Here is a 23,387-nt window from a genome sequence, read left to right as displayed (position 1 = left end):
CTACATTGTAATGGAAAGTGTTGGTGTAAACCTTAAAATATTTTTTCTTGTATGATCCCAAACCCTATGAATGTATTATTGTACGATCTAGGGATGCACCGAATATTCGGCCACCGAAAATGTTCGGCCGAAAATGGCCCAAAACACCGAACATTATTATAAAATAAAATTAATAATAATAATTTTGTTTTACTCATTTATTTAAAGGTATATTGTTCTTAAATTCTTGCTATAAGGTCTGCTGGAATGTTAGAAAACGTTCAGTATTCAATAATTTTTTTTTATCAAATTTGTAATTGATTTTCTTTTATTGAAAAAAAGTTTATAAAGGACATTTAATTGTTTGATTTATGCAATGGTGAAAAATTAAAGCAAAATGAATGAAAAACAGCAAAAGCCACATTCGGTTTCGGCTTTCGGCCAAGAATTTTCATTTCGGTGCATCCCTAGTATGATCCCTACCCTATCCATGTATTATTGTACGATCCCTAACCCTGTCCGTGTATTATTGTACGATCCCTAACCCTGTCCATGTATTATTGTACGATCCCTAACCCTATCCATGTATTATTGTACGATCCCTAACCCTGTCAATGTATTATTGTACGATCCCTAACACTATCCATGTATTATTGTACGATCCCTAACCCTGTCCGTGTATTATTGTACGATCCCTAACCCTGTCCATGTATTATTGTACGATCCCTAACCCTATCCATGTATTATTGTACGATCCCTAACCCTGTCCATGTATTATTGTACGATCCCTAACACTATCCATGTATTATTGTACGATCCCTAACCCTGTCCGTGTATTATTGTACGATCCCTAACCCTGTCCATGTATTATTGTACGATCCCTAACACTATCCATGTATTATTGTACGATCCCTAACCCTATCCATGTATTATTGTACGATCCCTAACCCTAGCCATGTATTATTGTACGATCCCTAACCCTAGCCATGTATTATTGTACGATCCCTAACCCTATCCATGAGTAATTGTACGATCCCTAACCCTATCCATGTATTGTTGTACGATCCCTAAACCTGTCCATGGATTATTGAACGATCCCTAACCCTATACATGGATTATTGAACGATCCCTAACCCTATCCATGGATTATTGTACGATCCCTAACCCTATACATGTATTATTGTACGATCCCTAACCCTATCCATGGATTATTGAACGATCCCTAACCCTAGCCATGTATTATTGTACGATCCCTAACCCTATCCATGGATTATTGTACGATCCCTAACCCTATCCATGTATTATTGTATGATCCCTAACCCTATCCATGGATTATTGAACGATCCCTAACCCTATCCATGTATTATTGTACGATCCCTAACCCTAGCCATGTATTATTGTACGATCCCTAACCCTAGCCATGTATTATTGTACGATCCCTAACCCTAGCCATATATTATTGTACGATCCCTAACCCTATCCATGGATTGTCTCCCTATGCTAGCGGGGCCTGGCGGAGTTCGTCCATAACGCTACAAGGGCGGGTGTTTCAGGCAGCAAGGAGATACGCCACTTGGGGTGGCTCGCAGGAAAGGTACAGCTTCTGGTATCTGTGTGCGTCTCAGGTGTCCAACCACATTTTATCACACATGCACGCACGCACGCTCACACTCAAACTAACCTTCTGTGATTGTGCCTTCCATACAATGAATACCTATGCAGTTACTTAGCAACACATTCTTAGCATAATGTTTAACAGACGACCCATGAACTTTGAACTTTAAAATCCTGAAATGTAATTGGCTGAAACGTTGCTACAAAGGGCAGCTCTTGTCCTTCAGATGAGCTCAGCTCAATGCAGGTAGAGTGATCAGTGATCCATATAAGGCCGTGACCTTATATGGGATGTGCATCATGATTAACAACCGCAAACGGCATAGTAACAGGCTGTGAAAAACCTTTATTCTGACATATGCGTATTATATGACACATATGTGGTTGACTAAAGGCGCCGATGCAAACATACATACCATTTGGGCAATTGTAGCTGGGCCGATGACACCCATATGCTCATTTTGCTGTTCAATTTAATTGGTTGCGATAAAGATAGAGTGTTCAAATGATAATAGAACATATTAGAATTTTAAGGAAGTCATCATTAGGTGTTTGTTTTGTTTCCTGTTTTCAGGCTTGTTTTCAAAATCTCTGTCTCCAGGGTTCCACTGGTCCACGGCCCAGTATTGGTTTAAAGCCCGGTGGTTGAGAAATCACTGCTCCCGTTAGTTGGTATTCACGGAACTAACCTCCCTAATGAATCCTGGATAAAAGTGTCTGCCATTGAGGATTACCGTATTGCTCGTCTGGTTTCCGTGGTGATCTCTGTGATGTCTGGCGGCCAGAGTTACAGGGGATGATTATTATTTTAAGTAATGTTAGAGAGTAGAGAGTTCAGACACCCCAGAGTTTAACCCTGTGTGATCAGCTGTCACGTCTTTCTTCGTGGTGGGGTACACTCAGCTCCTGGCAGCCGCTCAGAAGATTGGCTCATCTTTTGTTTATTGCCTCTTCCCGACCTTATGTCATCATTACTCAGCGTCCTTCAGAATGCTCGCTTCGTGGACCTTGGTATTACTGTCTGCCTGGGGTCCCCGGCCGTCCCTGGTCCGTAGCGAGTGTGTTGCAGCCGTGTGATGCCCTCTCTGGTGGGTCTGCACTGAACCTCCCCAGCTCTCCATTAGAAGGTCTAGGCTTTCCTCAGAGAAGCAGTGTATGAACATGATGGAGGAGCTGTTTGTTCACTTGTGTGCAGTGTTCATTGTGTGCAGTGTTACTTTTATAATCTCATAATGTTTCCAACGTTTCTTTGTGCGTGTGGGCATGTGCGTGTTCGGAAACCCGGGCAGGGAGATTAGGTTAAACGTTAGGCGTCTGCCCGTGTACATAATTGCATTTGCGTGCCTGTATTTGGTAAACATTGTGTCAGCGTTTAATCATCTGCTGGCCCGTATAGTAAGACACAAAGTCATATAAGGGCATTTCCCTGTTATGCTGCGCTTAGCGCGTTCAGTGGCTGTGGTATCTTAGTGTCATGGCCCGCGGGCACAATGCAGTGGATTTTCCTTCCGGCCGGGGTTGGGGGGGGGGGCGTGGGGTGGGTGGTGGTGGTGGTGGAGTGGGCAGTGGATCACTTCCCACTGGTCTTTGTTGTGTCATTCAGCTGTTTGGATGACATCACACATGATCGGGTGGCAGCAGCCACTAACGGCTCTGCCTCTTAAGGGCTGAGGAAATCCCGACCATTCTTCACAGTGAAATTGGAGATTGCGTTGTCCGCCGGCCTGCAGATCCATTGATCTCCAATGGCCCTCCAAGGCCAATGCAGCAGTTTCGTATCAAGGAGCTGCCTTTTACTTTGATTGCACCATTAGACTTGGAATGAGGCTACCATGAGGCTAATTCATCAAGGGTTGATGAAGGGCATCTACTACAAAAAGAGGATTTATCTTTCACTAGTGAGTGAAGCCCTGTTTGGGATTCAAGTTCAATTGAATTTGCACCCATGTCTCAACCAGGAACTAGAGTTTGATAATGCAGAGTCAATATTCTCAGTTCCTCTATTCTTTGCTGCACTATTTTAAGCCCAGCGATGTTGGACGAAGGTCCAGCAGTTCTCTACAGTCTAGAATACGGTCAGGGAGAGTAGCAAAACCAAACTGCTGTAGTCTAAGTTGACAAATGTATGGTCTGTTGAAATGCTCCCAAGCATTGTCGAAGACCTTTCTGAATACGTTGTGAGTTTGTAAATAATTTTTCATCTTCCGTCTCAAGGATGGCATTATCCCCGTTCACGATCAAACACCGCACAAAGATTACCTACCCGGGTAACTGCCTTATGCACAGATCCTGACAAATCATGACATGCGAAAGATAATATTGTTCCGATTCTCAAGAGAGTGAGAGATGTATTATGCATCGGAATGAAATGAGAAAAAGCCCCAAAGTGGGTCTCAATACTTTCCGACACCAGCAGTTACCGCTGTGTGTATCAATGGAACAGACCCTCGGCACCGCCCTGCTTTGTACTGGGCCGACGGGCCCTTCCTCGGCTGTCATCTCTTGCTGTAGAACCCTTTTAACAAGGCATATTTCAATAGTGGATGTGGGCAGCGCCGGAGCAACTATATAATGTATTGCGACATTCAAGTTTTAACACATTTTTAAAAACAATGTGCTTCCTCTCACTTTCTCTCCCCATGGCACATCCCTCTCTGCCACCATGGATATATCTATAGATCATTATTCATTTATGATACAATAAGAGCACTTGGTTCATCCCTGAAGGGGAATGCCGGGGCTACAGCAGCATAGAAGTCGCAAATGCAAAGTAGTCTGGAAGTCAAGGGGCTTTATTAACAGGGGCAGAGCTAAATGCCTCCGGACACGATTGGATAGTCGTACAACCAATCAGAGCAAAAGGTGTGATGTAGCTCCGAGCTGAAATTAAACTTTGACCAAATCCAGTCAAAAGTGCGGAAAACGCAGGATTTTTTTTTCAAGAAAATAATATTCAAGGGCAGTTGTTCCTCTTTTAAAGAAAGGCTTTTAGATAAACGGTTGCGATTTGCCTTACCCGGGCCTGGTCAACCGGAGTCTGTCAGAACCGAAGGGGGACCGGACCATCTGCCAGAGCAAATAAAATACCAGCCCGCAGAATCTTCTTGTTCCCAGGCTAGCATAAGTACATTGACACACACACACACACACACACACACACACACACACACACACACACACACACACACACACACACACACACACACACACACACACACACACACCCTAATAAAAACTACACTAAAACACAACAAAAAAGTATTTACATGCATTTTAACTCTGCTAACTTGCATGAGTCATACGATGAAGCATATCATGTTTCACTCTGGGTGCGTGTGTGTGTGTGTGTGTGTGTGTGTGTATGACAGACGGAGAACGAGAAGGAGCAGTGGAAGCCCGTGCTGGTGGTGGTGACGGAGAAGGACCTGCTGCTGTACAGCAGTCTGCCCCGGAGGCCTGAGGCCTGGAGAAGCCCTGAGCACACCTACCCACTGTTAGCCACGCGGTGCGTACAGACAGAGAGACACACACACACACACACACACACACACACACTGGAGAAGCCCTGAGCACACCTACCCACTGTTAGCCACACGGTGCGCACACACACAGACAGAGACACACACACACACACACACACACACACGGAAACCCACACAGACAGAGACACGCAGACAGAAGCACGGAAACCCACACAGACAGAGACACGCAGACAGAAGCACGGAAACCCACACAGACAGAGACACGCAGACAGAAGCACGGAAACCCACACACACACAGACAGAAGCAAGGAAACCCACACAGACACACAGACAGAGACACACAGAAACAGAGAAAAACAGCGACAGTTTGATTAGAAATGAGATGGGCACCAGGTGCATTTTAAATTAAACCTTCAGGCCAAACACAGTTTGCTCAAGTATGTTGTTGAATAAAGAGCAAGTGAACCCGGCTGGAGTTCTAACACTGGGAGATTTAAAACGGGTATTTCTGTGTTTCGACCAATGGCAACTATTTTAGTACAGTCATTGTGTACGAGCGATATAGTGAGGGTTTTTAAAATGAAATGCGCCAGTCACCGTGGTGTTATACTGAGAAGATATTAACCCTCTCTTGCACGCGGACATCAAACTAACCCGCTGCCCAGACGGAGCTCCAAGCATCCAAACGCACCGAACCGTGATACCATAGGTGTCTGGGAAGCCTAACTCTCTCTCGGTCAACCACTGCCCAGAGAAGGCTCCACACTGCGACTAACAAGGTCATCACAAAAAGACTGTTACCCACGTACGATAGAAAGTGGAATTTTTGCATAGTGTTTTGGGGAGACACCTGTTATCTCTAAAATACAGTTTTATTTTAGTAACCGTGACAAATTGGCATACATTAATATGTGCACGATGATATAATAAGTAGGATATTATGCTTTGAACCATGTTCAAAGCAAAAAACAAATACAGCAGAGTGTAAAGTCGTCTTTTCAGAAGTGATTAATGTAAAACCATTGCATTTCAGCCATGGTTTGAGTGTCAGGATCTTTACAGGACAGAGGTGGCAAGACAGGGAAAACCTACCAATGTCTCCTAATCATGACTGTAGGCCTACCACATTAGGCAAATACACACACACACACACTCCTCCTCTGTTATACACAGGTCTACTACACAAACAGGTTTATTGAACACATGCACCTATACGTAAACCATCAGCCTCAGGCACACACACACACACACACACACACACACACACACACACACACACACACACACACACACACACACACACACACACACACACACACACACACACACACACACACACACACACACACACACACACACACACAGAGAGAGAGAGTTAGGTCTGTTAACTGTTACATACAGAAAAAACACATAAATCATACCTTAAGCAAATATACACACACGCCTATTCTCTGTTTGCTCTCTCACACACGGACACACGGACACCCCACAATACAAACCTACCAACTGTTAAACATAAGAAACCTTGAATTGTCTTTCGTTTGGCACTGATGGACTGCATATTTAAAATAAAACACTCCCTATCTTCAAAGAAACATGGATTTACTAAATCCTAAGAATAAAGGAAGGAACAATAAACAGCTCAACCAAAGCATCCCATACAACTTCCACAAGGCTTCAGCGAGACTGGCAAATCTTTAAATGTCTAGTGATGTTGAAAAAAAAATAGAATATACTTAAATATAAATCCAGAGCCCCTTTTCCCGAGAGCCGTGTTGTATCATATCTCAGAGAGCTACTTTGACATGCTGGCTCGCATCAGTTGTTGTTGGACAGGACACATAGCGGGTGCTAGGAAACAGCTGTTTGCAGGATGAGGTCATGTCTCTGTCATTATTTACTGCGTCTGCCATCCTACAATGCAATCCATTGTTTGGTGGGATTTCTCCACCGGTCTCATGGTAGTCCTGAGCAACATTTGATAACTTTGGAAACTTTGCTTATTGAGATTGTAAATCTTCACTCAATTATCGTTATATCCGTTTTTCGAATAAATTTTTGGGATTTGTGTATTGATCTCCATGACGTTGATCTTCACCGTTGTTCTGTGATTGTATGTCCACGTAAATGCGCTTTGGCTCCAAGGTATTTCTTTTGTATTTTTCCCCCACCGCCCCATTCCAAGCAACCCCAGAGTTAATTCTAAGCCCGGTCTATTCACGCTTTCTGCACACAGACAGGCTTTTATATACTTATACTAGTTGTTAGGTTGCTTCTGCACAAAACATGATTTGGACCTGTCACTCTCTGTTTGTGTTTCATCTTCTTCCCCTTTTCATTCTCATTCTTACGCGGTTATGGAAAACTCCAGGCAGTCAGATTAAAGAACTAAGTGCCGCTCTTTCCAAGTCTAGTTGGAAGAAAAGCGATAAAATCTCCTCTGCCTTCAGGGTACAGCTCGGTTCATCTTTCAACATGGTTATTCGGTCGATTACAGATAATTGAGTTTCGATTGCCTCGTCGATTGCTACACTTGTGTCGGACACTGCCATTGTTTTTGAAGTGCAGCAGACAGCGGTTCAGCGCTTCTCGCTTTGTCGGGACCTGAGATAATGACCCTTAGTCAAAGCTTCCCCCGCACTCACTGCTCGATCCACATTACCCGCTTGGAGAGCTGAGTTGGTGAGGACAGATCCTACGGGCCAGGTGGTGTTCGTCGAGAAACTTCAGTGTGAGAAATCGAATCTTAAGCGGGAAATGGAAACATGAACCGGCCAGATCAGACCGTTCTCGCGTGTCTAACAGTCCCCCCCTTCAATAAAGCTTCACCGTCTTCTCCAGCGCCATCCTGCTCAAGGCTCTCCCACACAAGTGTGCATCTGTGGGGCGCCACGCTGGCACTCCGCCTACCATTAAAGGCTCAGTCCTCACCGCAACGACCCGGGTTCGATTCCTGACCGTGGTCTTTTGTTCCTATACCTTCCTGTCTATCTTACTCTGCAATAAAAAAGGATAAAACCTTCAAAAATAAGTGTGCATGTGTGACGTGTGTGTTTGTGTGTGACAGACTGGTCCACTCCGGACCCGACCGGGGGGGGTCGCCCCATCGCGGCACAGAGCTGTCCTTCGCCACCCGGACGGGCACGCGGCTCGGCATCGAGGCCCACCTGTTCCGGGCCGAGACCACCCAGGACCTGTCGGCGTGGACCAGGCACATCGTGACCGGCTGCCACGCCTCGGCCGAGATGATCCGGGAAGTCAGCACCAGTGAGTGGTCCAGCCGCTGGGGCTCCTACCGTGTACAGTGTGAACTCTGTTCTTGAACCGTACAGGCGTAAAGAACGGGGACAGGAGTAGAAGGAGACCTTTTGGGTCTTAAGGGAATATTGGCGAACATTTCTGTGTTGTGTTGGGGGAAATTCTGTTAAATGCAATGGTTTCTGGCTAAAACCTCTTCTCCGGATTGGTCGTTTCCTATTGGATGCCCACCCTAGCCCAAGCGAGGGTAACGTGAGTTTTTAACGTTTGGCCACGCCCCCTCGCACTTGCTCCTATGGAAGCCATTGTGTCTGTTTTTAAAAACGCTAAAACTGTCACCACTTCTTGAATCGATTTTGTTTATTATTTTATTAGGCAGAAGCACTGCTCTAATGGGGGTTTACTTACCCTTAGAGAATGGACAATCATCTTTAGATTGGAGACACTTTAAAATTGCAAGGCAATATATACACTACACTTAAATGCTCTCAACACAACAATACAACCAAAGTTTGGTACAATTTACAACTGCAAAAAAACAAGCATTTCTGAGCCATATGGAGAATGTGGACAAAACATCAGTTATTTGCAGAAGGGGATTTGGGGATATCCTTCTATGTGTACGAGTGTCTTAAGTCTGCTTGTGCACTGCAGTGGAAACTGGCAGTCCCGGTATCTTTGACAATATCTTCAGTCTCTTTTTCTCTCTTTGTGTATGTGACTCTCTCCCTTGCTATGTCTTATGCTATGTCTCTCTCGCTCGCTGTGTCTCTTTCTCTTTTGCTATGTCTCTCGCTATGTTTCCCTCTCTTGCTATCTCTTTCCCTTTGTCTCTCTCACGATGACTCTCTCGCTATGTCTCTCTCTCTCTTACTATGTCTTTCTTTCTCGCTATATTTCGCTCACTATGTCTCTCTCGCTATGTCTCTCTCGCTATGTGTGTCTCTCTCTTGCTCTGTCTCTGTCTCTCTCTCTGTTTCTCTCTCTATGTCTCTCTCTCTCGCACCCTCTCTCTCTCGCACCATGTCTCTCTCTCACCATGTATCTCTCTCACCATGTCTCTCTCTCTCGCACCATGTCTCTCTCGCTCTCTCTCTCGCACCATGTCTCTCTCTCACCATGTCTCTCTCTCTCTCTCGCACCATGTCTCTCTCTCACCATGTCTCTCTCTCGCACCATGTCTCTCTCTCACCATGTCTCTCTCTCTCGCACCATGTCTCTCTCTCACCATGTCTCTCGCTCTCTCTCTCGCACCATGTCTCTCTCTCACCATGTCTCTCTCTCTCTCTCTCTCTCTCGCTCTCTCTCTCGCACCATGTCTCTCTCTCACCATGTCTCTCTCTCTCTCTCTCTCTCTCTCTCTCTCTCTCGCACCATGTCTCTCTCTCGCTATGCGTGTCTTTTCTTCTTAGGACATTGTTGTTGTGGCAGCTCTATTGTCTCCCTACGGTCCCACATCTCTATCTATAATTACACCTTCCCGAGTCACCAAGTCCTGGCTACGCAAGAGTGCAGCAACAGGTGGCCCGACCTTCTCAATGTTTCAGGATGTGATACATAACAACAAAATGCTCTCCCCAAATTAAAAAACAAATAACAAAAGTGAGTCTGTTGTTGCAAACTGCTTGTTAATAGCTCTGGAAGCTTGCCCGCGTCTTTGCGACTAGCGTAGCGTAGCTCCTCTCTCGCGCCGCCAGAGCTGATTTTTAAAATGCACAGATTCAACAGCAGCTGCTTTAGAACAAACAATGTTTTGCCGCAAGTACGTGTACAGGTTAGGTCTGAGGGAGCGTTTTCCCAACCGGCGCTTGGGAAGATTTAGACCCGTAAACATCGAGCATGACGCTTATTGTGCGTAACGAACACAACGTGGTGGAGACGGATCGTGAAATAATCGCCATGTATCCTTAAATAACTTTCTTTCCACCGGTCGTTATGGCAACCCACTTTCCTCCTCTAACCTAAAGTCGTGTTGTGCTCTCCGGAGTCCCTTTGCAATCACACTTTGTTTACCGAAGTCTTCAGCACAGCTTCTCCCAAACCCTTACCTTCACCACCCCCACCCTCAGCTCCTCCACCTCCTCCCTAACCTCCACCAACATCACATCCTCACCTCCACCACCACCCCCACCTCCTCCATCACCTCCACCACCAACTTCACCTCCTCCTCCTCCTCCACCCCCAACCTCACCTCTTCAAGCTCCACCTCCTCCACCACCTGCACCACCACCAGCCCCGCCCCTGTCTCCCCCCATTGTGATGATACAAGGCCCCTAGTCATTGCCTAGTGTGTGGGTGTGTCACACACTGCATGTGTGGAACTGTGTTGGTGTAGAGAGAAAGGCAAGGCGACTTTATTCAAATAGCTAATTTCATACACGAGGCCGGCTCTGGTGGCTAGTGTATTTGTGTGCCAGTCACACACAATGGATGTCAAACATAAATATAGATTGATAGAAAGATATTGGACATCCATTGTGTGTTGGTGTGTATCACGCTACAGCCATCCCAGCGTAGGGCTAGGAGACGATCAGCTGTCTGCTCCCGTTCATCTGTATTGCATTGATCAGCGGTGACATTAGCACAATGAGGAGGAGCTGGGAGGCTGAGGGGAGGAGCAGAGATCTGTTGTGTGAGGAGATCTGTTGTGTGAGGAGATCTGTTGCGTGAGGAGATCTGTTGTGTGAGGAGATCTGTTGTGTGAGGAGATCTGTTGTGTGAGGAGATCTGTTGTGTGAGGAGATCTGTTGTGTGAGGAGATCTGTTGTGTGAGGAGAACTGTTGTTTGAGGCGATCTGTCCAAAATACTAATTATCAACCCCTAATGAAGCCTAAACGTGGACTTCAGGGATATAAAATAAGCATTCTGGAACTACGATATCGTCTTATCTTGATAGCCAGTTTTAAAGTATCAATTAATTAAGATGAGCAGATATGGCAATATCGAATGATCAAATCTGAGGTTAGAAATTGAGAATAGGAAAACTAGCTTCAGTTTTAAATGTCTGTATACTTCAGTGTAATGACCCTCAGTTAGGCTAGCCTGAGATCGCCGAATTGCAAACGGCAATTAATCGATAAACCTCTCTGTTCATTTTCGACTTCCACAGAACATCACAGACGGGCACAGACCAAAATGCCTCTGGACACAATCAGATAGGCCTACTACAGCAAGTCATAGCAACAGTTGGACGTTTTAAGAATGGTCGGTTGAATTCATGAGCACATCATGATATTTAACAATTCTTTTGTAGAATTACCACTAGTGATCCCGATGGTACATATGTCCTTATTTGCAAGCACTAACGTGGTTGTCAAAGTGCGTTAGGACATTGTTGAAATGTTGTAAAGCAAAAATGTTTCTGTGTCTCTTCAATCCATCTCCTGTTGTATACGAGGAACGCTGTGTTCTCTAAAGCCTAGAGCAGCGCTTGTTTGTTTAGATACTCTCAAGGAGCAAAATGTTGAACAAATACTTCAAGTTCCTCAATTACCTTGAGGAACTGGAGACAAGTATCACTTCACTGGGGTAAACGATGGGTTTTTTCTAGTTGTGTACACACACACACACACACACACACCACACAACACACGACACACGACACACGCCACACACCACACAACACACACCACAACAACAAAAATGAAGATGTATCAGATAGGGGGGTAGAGAGTGAGAGAAGGCGTGTTCATGTGGTGGGAGAGCGATGGTGTGGTGATGACAGCTGGGCTGTGCACATGTCGATGGTCCCGGGGAACAATGCTGCAGAGTGAGAATGGCCACGAGGCTCCTACAGCGAAGAGAGAGCCGTCGGTTACACAGAGATTGCATCGGCCCGCACTCTGCAAGACCAAACAAGAAGACTGAGGTTACTGGAGGAGCGTGACAGAGACTGTCCGCCTCTATTATGAATGACACCCAAAGCACAAGGAGCATAAATTTCAGTGCATATTTCTAGTGCGAGCCGCAAAAAAGAATTGGAATCCTATTGTTTTTAATGGTGCAAACCGCACAGAGGGCCGACGTGGCGCCGATGTGGCGCCGATGTGGCGTGGCTGTGCCATTTCGCCCGCTTCATGAGGGACCCAAGTCTGTTTTTGCATTTCAATAAAATGCCTTAATTGCCTTCTGTGTACCGACACGGCCGTGGGCTTTGGGCTAGATGTTGCAATCTTGAAGGGGTTGTGTGTATGTGTGTGTGTGTGTGTGTGGGGGGGGGGGGGGGGGATAGGATGGTAGCCTACCATGCCACCCTACCGAGGCTTGCCTTGCATTGGTGGTCGCCTCCAGAGTCCAATCCATCAATTGAAACTCGATGGGGTCATTGTTTGGGTCAATCTAACCTTTTTTCCCAAGGTGTGCTCCACATGTGTTTGCTATTTTCTGTTCAGTGTAAGAATGGAACTGTGTTAGTTAGGACGAAGAGGGGGTGGAAGTGTCCCAGTGTTCATTTCAATACAGCATGACGTAATAGGTGGAGATTGTATTTGCATCACCTGTCCCGGGTGTCTGTCAAGGTTAAGTCTGGTCACATGACAAAATCCAAATTGTGGTAATATTCACACTATACCGACATGTTCCTCACAACGCTGAGGGAAAAGAAATCCTTGAATCGAGACAAGCGAGAACAACTTCGGCCCCAAGAAAAACCACTAAAACATGCGTTCGGGGCGTCCCGGTGGCTCACCAGGTAGAGCGCGTGACCTAAAGGACCCGGGTTCGATTCCTGCCCGTGGTCATCTGCTGCATGACCTCCCTTCCATCTCCCATACCTTCCTGTCTCTCTAACCCTCATCATAAATCACAAAAGTGCACAAATGAATCTTTAAACCCATGGGGTGTCTTCCAGGCTGCCTGTACCAAGGCCAGGAGTGTCGCCTGGTGGTCCACTACGAGCAGGGCTTCTCCGTGCTGGCCGACCCCCCCGCCGGGCCTGCGGGGGGGGGGTGCAGCGGCGGCGGCGGGGGGGGGGGAGGAGGAGGAGGAGGAGGGGGGGCGGGCGGCGCTGCTGGCCTACGCCTTCGAGAAGCTCCGCATGTCGTCCGACGACGGGATCCGCATGCTGTGCCTGGACTTCGGGGGCAAGGAGGGGGAGATCGTGAGTGTCCGGTCACCTCGGGAGTTGGTCCCGGGATTCAGAACACTGGCGCCATATAGTCGAGACGTTTATTTTTTTACGACCCATTTTTGCAACCACTGGAAAAAATGGGTCGTACAAATTAGTTTTGAATATATTGTGCCAGTGTATGGGGTGTTTGTTGGGGGATGCCACGTAAAGGCACCATGCATCGTGACCACAATGTATTGAAGAATTAATTTGTGCGACGTATTGCAGTGGCTGCAAAAAAAATGGGTTGTACACATTTAGAACGTTTGACAAATCGGAAAAATAAGCCCCTTCAGGGCGAACCGGGCCCCTGCTTCGCGTCGGGGCCCTCAAGGGGCTTATTTTTCAAATAATAGGGATAGCGTTCTATACGTTATCCCTTACATAAACTACATATTTGCATATCTCTCAGAGTGAGCTGTTACTTGATTTAATTGACGGGAGTAAAATAAGTAAATAGAAAAAGTAATCGGAAACTATCAAGCTCCACCAATTTAGGAATATTCTTTTTTGAATAATTTTGGTCTGGCAAAGTTGACTGGGTTGGCAAACAACGGGCAACATTTGTTAGTTAATAGTTGCTATTCTGCATTGGTTTAATAGGAATGGAGCCATAACCATGTCTGGAGACATAATTGTCGCTTTAACACCAGTGTGATTATGCATGTCAGGTGTTTCATTACAGAAACAACACATTTAGTTTATTTGACAGGTTGATGAAGCCAAAGATTTGATCTGTTTGGGAAAGAAGGGTGTTGATTTCGTTTTACTCTTTTTTTCGATTTTAGAAGGGTTCCTCATGCTACATTATAACGAGTTAGTGAAGAAATGTAAACCATCCTATTTTTTTTTTTATTACTTTACTATGAGCCGTGTGCGTGAGTGTGTGCCCCCACACATAGTCAAAACACCACAGATCTTCAATTGTTTTAGATTTCAATTTTGTATTCTTAAAGGATTTTAATGGTTTACAGCAGGGGACTTCAATGTTTTCCAGGCCAAGGACCCCCAAACTGACGGAGAGATGGAGCGGGGATCCCCTACTTATATATTGTATAAATTTGTGTTTTATATTAATCTGGTCCTATAGTGCCATGCATAAATGTACCTTGTTATTTTGCATTCAATACTAAGATATTCAAATAATACACAGGTTCATGTATTCATGTTTTTATTTTAAACATGTGCGAGGTACAGTGAGTAGGGTGGCCATGCCACTGCCATTCATAAACATAACATAACATAATAAACTGATACCTGCCAAGATCAACAATGTCTGTCAATTGCATGGAATCATGCATAAAAGCTATTCAAATAGACATTTTTAAAACATAAATGTTGAAACGAAAATTAGAGATGTTTGTTAGTGTCTTTCTTATCACTCCGCAATAGTCCGGTAATTGATCAACCCCAGTGTGTCCGGTTGCTAAGCGACGTCAACGTCTTTGGCAGATTATTTCTCTGCTGATCGCTTATTTTCCCGATAATGGCCGGCGTTCTCTACTTTATCCCTGACATAACAGCACTCTCTTTCTCCCAACAGTCTTGGCTGCGTACTCTCATCCAAGTACGCGTTGTTTGCGGCGGAGGAGGGGGTAGATTAAAAGACCGGACGAGAAACTGACGTCACATTGCTATCCTCAATTGAAGGAGCAGGCAGAGAAAAGCTCTCTCCTGCTGGGCTTTCATTAAAATCAAATGCATAAAAATGTCGCAGCAAGTCCTGATGTGTCAGGTGTGCGCGAGGGACATACGAACGTACGCTTACCACTTTTATAAATGCCAAATATGTAGTACATCCGGATGGATAGTAATAGATCTATTCCGATTAGAAATCTGATCAAAAGTGTCCGTGTAAACGCGGCTAGTGTGTTGGATACATGTTAATGTGTACTTTAAGACATTTCAATATGTGGAAAAAATTGCGGGGAGAATCTCTGATCAGCCAAACCTTTTGCGACCCCCCCCCCCCCCCCCCCCCCTCTGCGGACCCCCCTGGGGTCGCGGACCCCCTGTTGAAGAACTCGGTATTAAAGATTAAAACAAACAAACACACACATGCATTGTACATACAAAACCACTCGCACCATCAGCAATTCCACCTGCCAGGCATGGATGATAGTTTAAATCGCAAGGTCATAGCTGTGACTTCATCTAAATTCACATCCACACACGCTATACGAGTGCAAACAAAGCGTTGTACGTAAAGGCGATTGTCAGACTCTTCAAATCGCAAATTGAAAACGGCTGTGAGATAGTGATGCAAAGAGAAATGAGCTTCTTCCTCTAAGCAGGCACGAGATCCATGGTCTCTAAACCAGAGGTCTTCAACAGGGGGTCGCAAAAGTTTTGTTTGATTCGACATTTTTTTTTATATTCCCCCCGCAATTTTTCCAAAATTGAAATGTCTTTAAATACACATTAACATGAATCCAACACTCTAGCCGCGATTACACAGACACTTTTGATTCGATTTCTAATCGGAATGGATCTATTACTATCATGCGATCCGGATGGACTATATATAAGGCATTGTACAACGCCGGCCATTATCGGGAAATAAGCGATCAGCAGAGAAATAGTCCACCAAAGACGTTGACGTCGCTTTGCAACCAGACACGTTTCCACATTTATGTTTTAAAAATGTCTATTTTTATGCATGATTCCATGCAATTGACAGACATTGTTGATCTTGGCAGGAATCAGTTTATCATGTTATGTTATGTTTATGAATGGCAGTGGCATGGCCACCCTACTCACTGCACCTCGCACATGTTTAAAATAAAAACATGAATATATGAACCTGTGTATTATTAGTTAGTTATTATATCTTAGTATTGAATGCAAAATAACAAGGTGCATTTATACATGGCACTATAGGACCAGTTTAATATAAAACACAATTTTATACAATATATAAGTAGGGGATCCCCGCTCCATCTCTCCATCGGTTTGGGGGTCCTTGGCCTGGAAAACGTTGAAGTCCCCTGCTTTAATATAACCTGGCTCTGACTCACTTGGCTAATGCTTGACTTATCTGTTGGATTCTCTGTATCATTCTGTTCCTCTCTGTGCCCCGTGTGGGCGCCTTTGTGTTCAGCGCAGTACGCGCCGTTCTGTTCAAACCGTTTTCTTTAAACATTGATCTCTCGGATGGGCCTCCCCGCATCCCTGACCTCCTTCTTCTGCCCTCTCCCCTCCTCTTGCTTTGTGTTCCCAGCAACTGGACCTTCACTCGTGTCCCAAGCCCATCGTCTTCATCCTCCACTCCTTCCTCTCCGCCAAGATCAGCCGCCTCGGGCTGGTGGCCTGACCGCACCCTTCATATCAGAGGCCGCGGTTTGATCGGAAACGGAAGAAAAACGAAAAAGAACCACAGAAGTGACTTATTGAGAACCTCTCTGGACCAGGGGGGGGGAAGGTTGTGTGAGGGGAAGTCCACGTTATTATTTCGGTCTCGGACCCGTAGGATGTCGTTCTGTCGACCTCAGTCGTTCTGCTCTTCCCGAGGCGGGAGCCGACGCTGGGACCGATGGGTGGGCGTGCACCTCTTTCCCTGCGGAGCCAAGAGGGAGAAAGCAGGGGGAGGACAACAGCCTGTGGAAGTGAGGACGTGAGACCCCAGGGTCGCGTCTCTTCCCAAGGAGAGGAGCCGTGGAGACGTGACCGACTGACTGAGTTCACATCCACTGTGTTAAGGGTTCCACGACACAACTTGGACTTTAAGTGGTTTACTTTTATTTTTTTATTTAGAGAAACCGAATTTGTGTCTGTCTTTTTGGCGGGAGAAAGACTTGATTGTAAAAATGTATCGTGTACAGGATTTAATGTGAAGAGTTTGTTGAAATATTTTATATTCCAAAAACTGCAAACATAAATTGAATAGCAATGGATGATGATGAATAGTGATGCAGAGTTTCTCCTGAAATTTCAAGTAAATGTAGGTATTATCATTAGCCAACATCTGGCATAAATGTTTTGGATTTGAGTTATTATCGCAGGGACGGTAATATGAGAAATTGTTTAGCAATTAACATTTTGTGACCTTACAAAATGTTAATGATAAACATTCCCTTCTTTCAGCGAGGCACAAATTGCTTCAATAACCTCAACATGACATCTGATCAAATTAAATTGCTGCCAGGTTTTTTAGCACCAAGTTTATCTGACTTGGGGCACACAAGTGAAGTACATTTTGAAGTCTTGGCTGATTTATCATTAACCTTATTTAAATCACTCCGATTTTAGCCTATAGTTTTCTAAACATTCACCAATGAACCAATTGCAGGAAGTCTTGGATTATGCCTGGTATCGGGACTGCTCATTGATTAACCATGTATAATATTATTGATGAGAAATAGAAGAAGAAACCTTAACTATGCATGTGGCCTAGTCATGGTCTGACTAGACCTGAGGAAAGGAGAATGTGGAAGTAATTTCCTAAAATGTTTCCGACTGTGTTTGACTTCTGAATAATGAGTAATTCCCAAGTATGGTGCCGTCGTATTTCAAGTATCGTCCCTGATAAAATTCCAATCATAGCAACACTGTCGGTGCGCAAAGGGGCAACGGTCAAACTAGTTTCTTGAAAATGTGTGACAGAATAGTGTTTTGTGTCCTCAAAATATCTGCTGGCCTGAACATTCCTTGTGCCTTCCAATGGCTGTCCAGAGAATATTTCTGATATTAATATTCCTACTTAAAATGTGATGTCACAAAGTTGTAGCAGGTTCACCAGAGGTCAAAAGGGCGGTGTATGAGAGCGCAGTTTCAAAGGCAAGAACACAAATGATTTACGGTTTATATTTTGTTAACTCACAACTTTATTTAATGCCAGACAGATGTATAACAAATAAGCATTTTACGTTGTCAAGTCCCACCTGGCAGCGGGAAGGAATGGCACGGCTAAATGTCGACTCGTACCATTCATCACAGATCTGCTGAATAACAGTGGCTGGCGAATATACGAGTTTCAAAACGATATTGTTTCAATCGGATCATGGCGCGCTCTGAGACGCTCTGAGACGACGTTAGAGGTAATTGGATGTCGTTGGCAGCTGTTGTACCTTCATTAAGGATGTTGAAACCTAGCGTTTGATCCAAGGCTTTGCACAAAAATCAAGTATTTATCAAATGCCTGATTGTAAAAAGTTTGTCACTCATTGCAACCAATAATTAAAAAACATGCTGCGGCTAATTGTTTGCCAGGTGGAAAAGAGTTGTTGATCTGTGGAAAATAATGTTGTTTATTTGCCCTGAAAGAAGATTTCTGAAGGAAGTGCAATAATTGTACTTTTTGGGGGGATTATGCTGTAGGGAAAGAATTGTGTGCGGGAGTGTGTATGTGCGTGTCTTGTAAATGTGTCTTGTGTGCGTGTGGGCGTAAGTTGAACACTTGATTAGATAGGGTAGGATAAGCCAACTCAGCAGACTGTCCCCGGTCGAAAGAGATGGAGGACGAATGACTTTTAAGTAGACGATGACCGAAACAATCCACATTGTTACTTGATCACAATGAAACAAGGAGATGGATCAAACCTTCATGGATCAAACCTGGCATTCACAGATACATGTCGAATGTATCTGTGAATGCCACACACACACGCACACAACTCAGTGGGGAGCTTGCGTAACACAGTTATTGTTTCTGGATGATTATGTACTTTAATCATATCGTTGAGGGTGCAAAAAAAAGTGTTTACATACTCATTCAAATGTCTATCCCTCCGGCTCCATTCCATTCATTCCTCTTGATAACAATGGCTTCTGCTTGTGGGCGTAAACAATCACGCACACACAGACAAACTCACAAGGCAAGTATAAGTGCACACCATGCAAGGTATTCCCTCAAACCTTCTTGTCAAGATGACGCATCAGCAGAAATGCAGATATAAATTAAAAGTAGCATTAATGTTGCAGTTTCCTGTCCCAGTAAGAACTGTCTAAAAATCACTCATGTTCGATGTGATATATATCTTGTAACCTTTTACACACACACACAAATAATAGGCTACCATTGACTACTTTGGCCTACATTGTGCTGAAAGGACAGCAAAACTACAAATTGCCTTTGTGATTGGATCGCACTCGTTTTTCATTGTCCTGCAATTGATTTCATTACCAAATTTGAAAACAAAATTTTCCTCCAGGGGACAGCTGACGTGCGACAAGACCACCCGTTTGGAACACTGATGCTGGGTTGGCAACGAAGAGCGTGCGCATTTAGTCCAAACTAATGAAAGAGAACATCGCTGTGCTACTGAGCCAGAGAGAAATCCACATCCAAACACACCAGAGATCAACTCTGAAGCCTCACTGATAACACACACCCATAGCCACACACACATCAGTGTTTTCTATTGAGACGGGGAGAATAGGACTGTAAGCTTCTCAATTGGTGCATTGGGTAACTGCCAAATTGGCAATTAGCATAATAGAGTAGTCCATGTGTGAGTGGTTGTGAGTGTCTGTGTGTGTGTGTGTGTGTGTGTGTGTGCGTGTGCGTGTGTGTGTGTGTGAAAGGGGACACTTCAACAATACCCAGAGTTGTGCTTGTATCTACTTCCCCTCAAAGGGTCTCCGTTCGTGTGTGTGTGTGTGTGCGTGTAAGTGGAATGTGAATGAATGGCGTTTGTTTGTCCTCTGTCTCATGCTGCATTCCTCCTCAGTGACAGGTCCTCACAAGTCCCTAACACGGCGGGAGAGGATGTGTGTGTGTGCGTGCGTGTGTGTGTGTGCGTGTGCGTGTGTGTGTGTTTACGTAAGGTTCAATCACTGTATATCATACTCTTATCTCTATAGTCACTTTCATGTTCAGCCCCCATGTTGTGTTTTGAAGCTCCTGCTATTCCAAAGAGAGTTATTATTGTTGGGTCGTTTATTGTTTAGGTTCCTCCTCGTTTTACTACCTTCAAGCAAAGCATGCAGAACAGAGGACAGCCATCATGCCGTTGGGGATTCATTACTTGAAAGGTTTTCACCGGCTTACAGGCTTTGCCACCTTACCAAGTTCATCCCAAATATCTAAAGAGGATGTGAACAATAGATACTGTCAAAAGCTGTAATGAATCTCGGGTTGAAGATTTGAAAACTAATTAGGGTCTTTGTCAGTCAAATTATTATTATTATTTTTTTTTCACACTTTCTGTATTGTTTTCACCGTATGTGCAATATGGTAAAAAAAAAAAAAAAACTTTCAGAATGCGGTGCTCGTTATAGATGGATGTATAATTAAAATGATTGAAATGTATGTATGCATGGGAAAGCTAAAAGGCCAAAGCATAAATCATTCCCATGGGTCCATGTTAATGCAGGTGATGTAGGCCTCCTAGTCAGCTGCCTTGACATCTCCACTCTCTTAACTGCGAGGTCCAGAGACTCAATACGTTAGAATCTTCTTGAAGGAGGCAATCCTAAAATTAGCTCTAAAGAAAGATAGAAAAAACATAGGACGCTAAGAGAAAAATGTGCCTGCAGGCTAGAAGCGCAATCCCAGCCGATTTAGGACCATTCCGCCAAATCCTACACACTGCATCATTTGTTTGTTTTCACGCTGGGTGGGTTAAAAAGTAATTTTGAAAGACTGCTGAAAAGACACCAAGAAATATTTTGCTTTATTCATGCCAAGCTGAAGGATGTTTGAGCAAAGACCTTTCTATATTATATTATCTATTATTCTGCATAGCCGGCTCAGTTCATCTCCAGAGAACCCTAGGGACCAATGAATTATCAATTGACATTATTATTAATGACACACATTATTATAACACCCGACCCTCTATGCACATGCTCAGTAGCCCCTCAGCCAATGACTTGTCTTGAACCCGCAATCCTCTAAAAGTTTAAATTTTAGAATTCATCGGTATACCTTTATATAATAACAATAATGCAGTACAATAATAGACTCACTGGGTAGCACCATGCAGCGAAATAAGATCAACTTAGTATAGAGGAGGGGCTGGTCTATCATGTTTGATTAGAGCCCCGAAGCAACAAACTGCCTTTATATATGTGTGTTAACATATGTGAGCTTGGCGTGTGTGTGATAACAGGGGTCCGGACAGAAATAATAACAACTTGTAAAAAGAGAACGAGGAAAACATGGAAGAAGTAGACACGTGTGAAGACGTGTTTAAGGAGCCCAGCTGAGGTGCCCTTGTATGAGTTTACTCCACGTTGAGCCGTCTCTCTCTTCCTCGTAGTGAAACACAGCCACCGCGTGTCTTTTACAGCATGGCTCCCCGCCGTCTCCCCAAAGCTCTCCCCGTCTCTAATGATCTCTCACTGGTCCCCTTCACTTCAATCTGCCGGCAATACGTAGCTCAGCATTTCAGAGGCACTCACTTATATATTCCCTTTTAAATTAGGGTTTTATGCAGCCTTCTTAATTTTTCATTGCCATCCTTTTGCAGTTGCAGCAGCAGTAGAGTCGGAGTGATTAGTGGCTATGGCGTTAGCAGCATTGGAGCTACAGAAAAGTGAGAGGTTCAATGCTCATAATCCTATAAGGATTTGTCGAATTTGGCTGTATGTCAAAAGCAGAAAAAGTAATGGGTGGAAGATCTTATATTTTGTATTCTTAGTTTTCTTCCAAATGTATAATTCAGTCATTTATTTACTATGTTTAGGATTCGTTTATCTAGCAATATGCCTATTTCAATGTTGAACATGATATATATCATGTTACTTTTTTCCTTTTTGCTTTAACTCTATGAAATCCCCATTATCAGGAGTTGCCTTTTCCGTGTGTTGAACCCCCAAACCAAACCTGAGGCCCTGGTAAAACAACCAAGGGCCAACATCATAACATTGGTGTCATAAGGCTTTGGTCAGTAACACTTAACAAGGATGCATTGATTAAGCCTTAATGAACATTAGTTAATGCAGTCATATGCATTAACTAACAGGTAATTAGCAGTAGACTCATGGTGTAGTAATCACTGACTAATATGTTCGTGTTACCTTACAGATGAATAAGAGACACAATATGTGGGTCATATTGTAAAAGGTTAGCCTCTGGTCTTATGAGGCAGATTACAATTTTCCAGGCTGTGGTTGTCAAGTGGCCACGGTCGAGTCGCCACTCGGCAGTGAGATCTGACTCGGGGAGAGATTATCTTCTCCAGTTTCTAGTTTTTCAGCGGCAGACGCAGGTAAATCTTCTGTATTGTTTGTTGATTTCACGCTTGAGCTGACCCTCCGTGTCGGGTGTGTTGTATTATCCACCAACATAGAAGGAGAGGAGAGGAGGGACGGAGAGCCAGACGATCAGCATGCAGACACTGTGCTGCATATATATACAGAAGATTACACAACCTGTCTTTATGAGGAGAAGGATTTATGTTACACACTCGACATGTGCACGCACACACACACACACACCCTCTCCTGCCGTGTTGGGGACTTGTGTGAGACACACACACACCTATCTCTGACTCTCACAATTTATGTTACACACTGAAGATGTACACGATTATACTTCATAACACTTTGATAATACTACTAGTCGAGACACACACACACACACACACACACACACACCTTTGTGACTCCCACGATCTGAAAGCTTTCAAAGAGATGACAAGATGAGAAAGTATCGCTATTTCTCGTACCTTCTCTTCATCACTCTAGCATAATCCATTGTCTGAGCTTTTTTTTGTTGCATGCCTGCTCTTACTGCCAGTCACCATCATCTGAAGGTGAGAATGAAAGATAAATCCCAATATGGGTCAAATGACCATGAATCCCATTAATTTTACAGCACAAGTCAAGTCTGGGATCACGGTGGGTTTAATCAGGGACTTTATATTATCTTTATGGTAAGACTGGCGAAAGGCTTCACAGTCCAACACAATCAGTGCTATGGTAATGCGGTTATGAACATAAATGTTAACAGATGGATTTAAAAGAGAGGACCCCGTTATCTTATAAGGTCTTTCAGAGGGGG

The 23,387-nt window shown here is 44.3% G+C and overlaps 1 protein-coding gene across 2 annotated transcripts in view; it reads left to right on the top strand.

Moving 5' to 3' along the window:
• Positions 1-18,659, top strand: part of sntb1 (syntrophin, basic 1) — a 30,658-nt gene extending 11,999 nt beyond the window's left edge. The window contains exons 4-9 of one of the 2 annotated variants that reach the window (XM_030370329.1): positions 1,484-1,573; positions 4,962-5,098; positions 8,143-8,342; positions 13,184-13,269; positions 13,310-13,432; positions 16,662-18,659. In XM_030370329.1, the coding sequence (XP_030226189.1) occupies positions 1,484-1,573; positions 4,962-5,098; positions 8,143-8,342; positions 13,184-13,269; positions 13,310-13,432; positions 16,662-16,754 (729 nt within the window). In that variant the 3' untranslated portion in view covers positions 16,755-18,659. Of the gene's footprint in view, positions 1-1,483; positions 1,574-4,961; positions 5,099-8,142; positions 8,343-13,183; positions 13,433-16,661 lie in introns of both variants that reach the window. The other variant, XM_030370328.1, reaches the window with a different exon arrangement.
• The last annotated feature ends 4,728 nt before the right edge of the window (positions 18,660-23,387 follow it).

Source organism: Gadus morhua, chromosome 11, assembly GCF_902167405.1.
Source record: "Gadus morhua chromosome 11, gadMor3.0, whole genome shotgun sequence".
Classification (NCBI taxonomy): Eukaryota; Metazoa; Chordata; class Actinopteri; order Gadiformes; family Gadidae; genus Gadus; species Gadus morhua.
The sequence above is the reverse complement of the archived record's forward strand: the minus strand, read 5'-3'. Positions and strand labels throughout refer to the sequence as shown.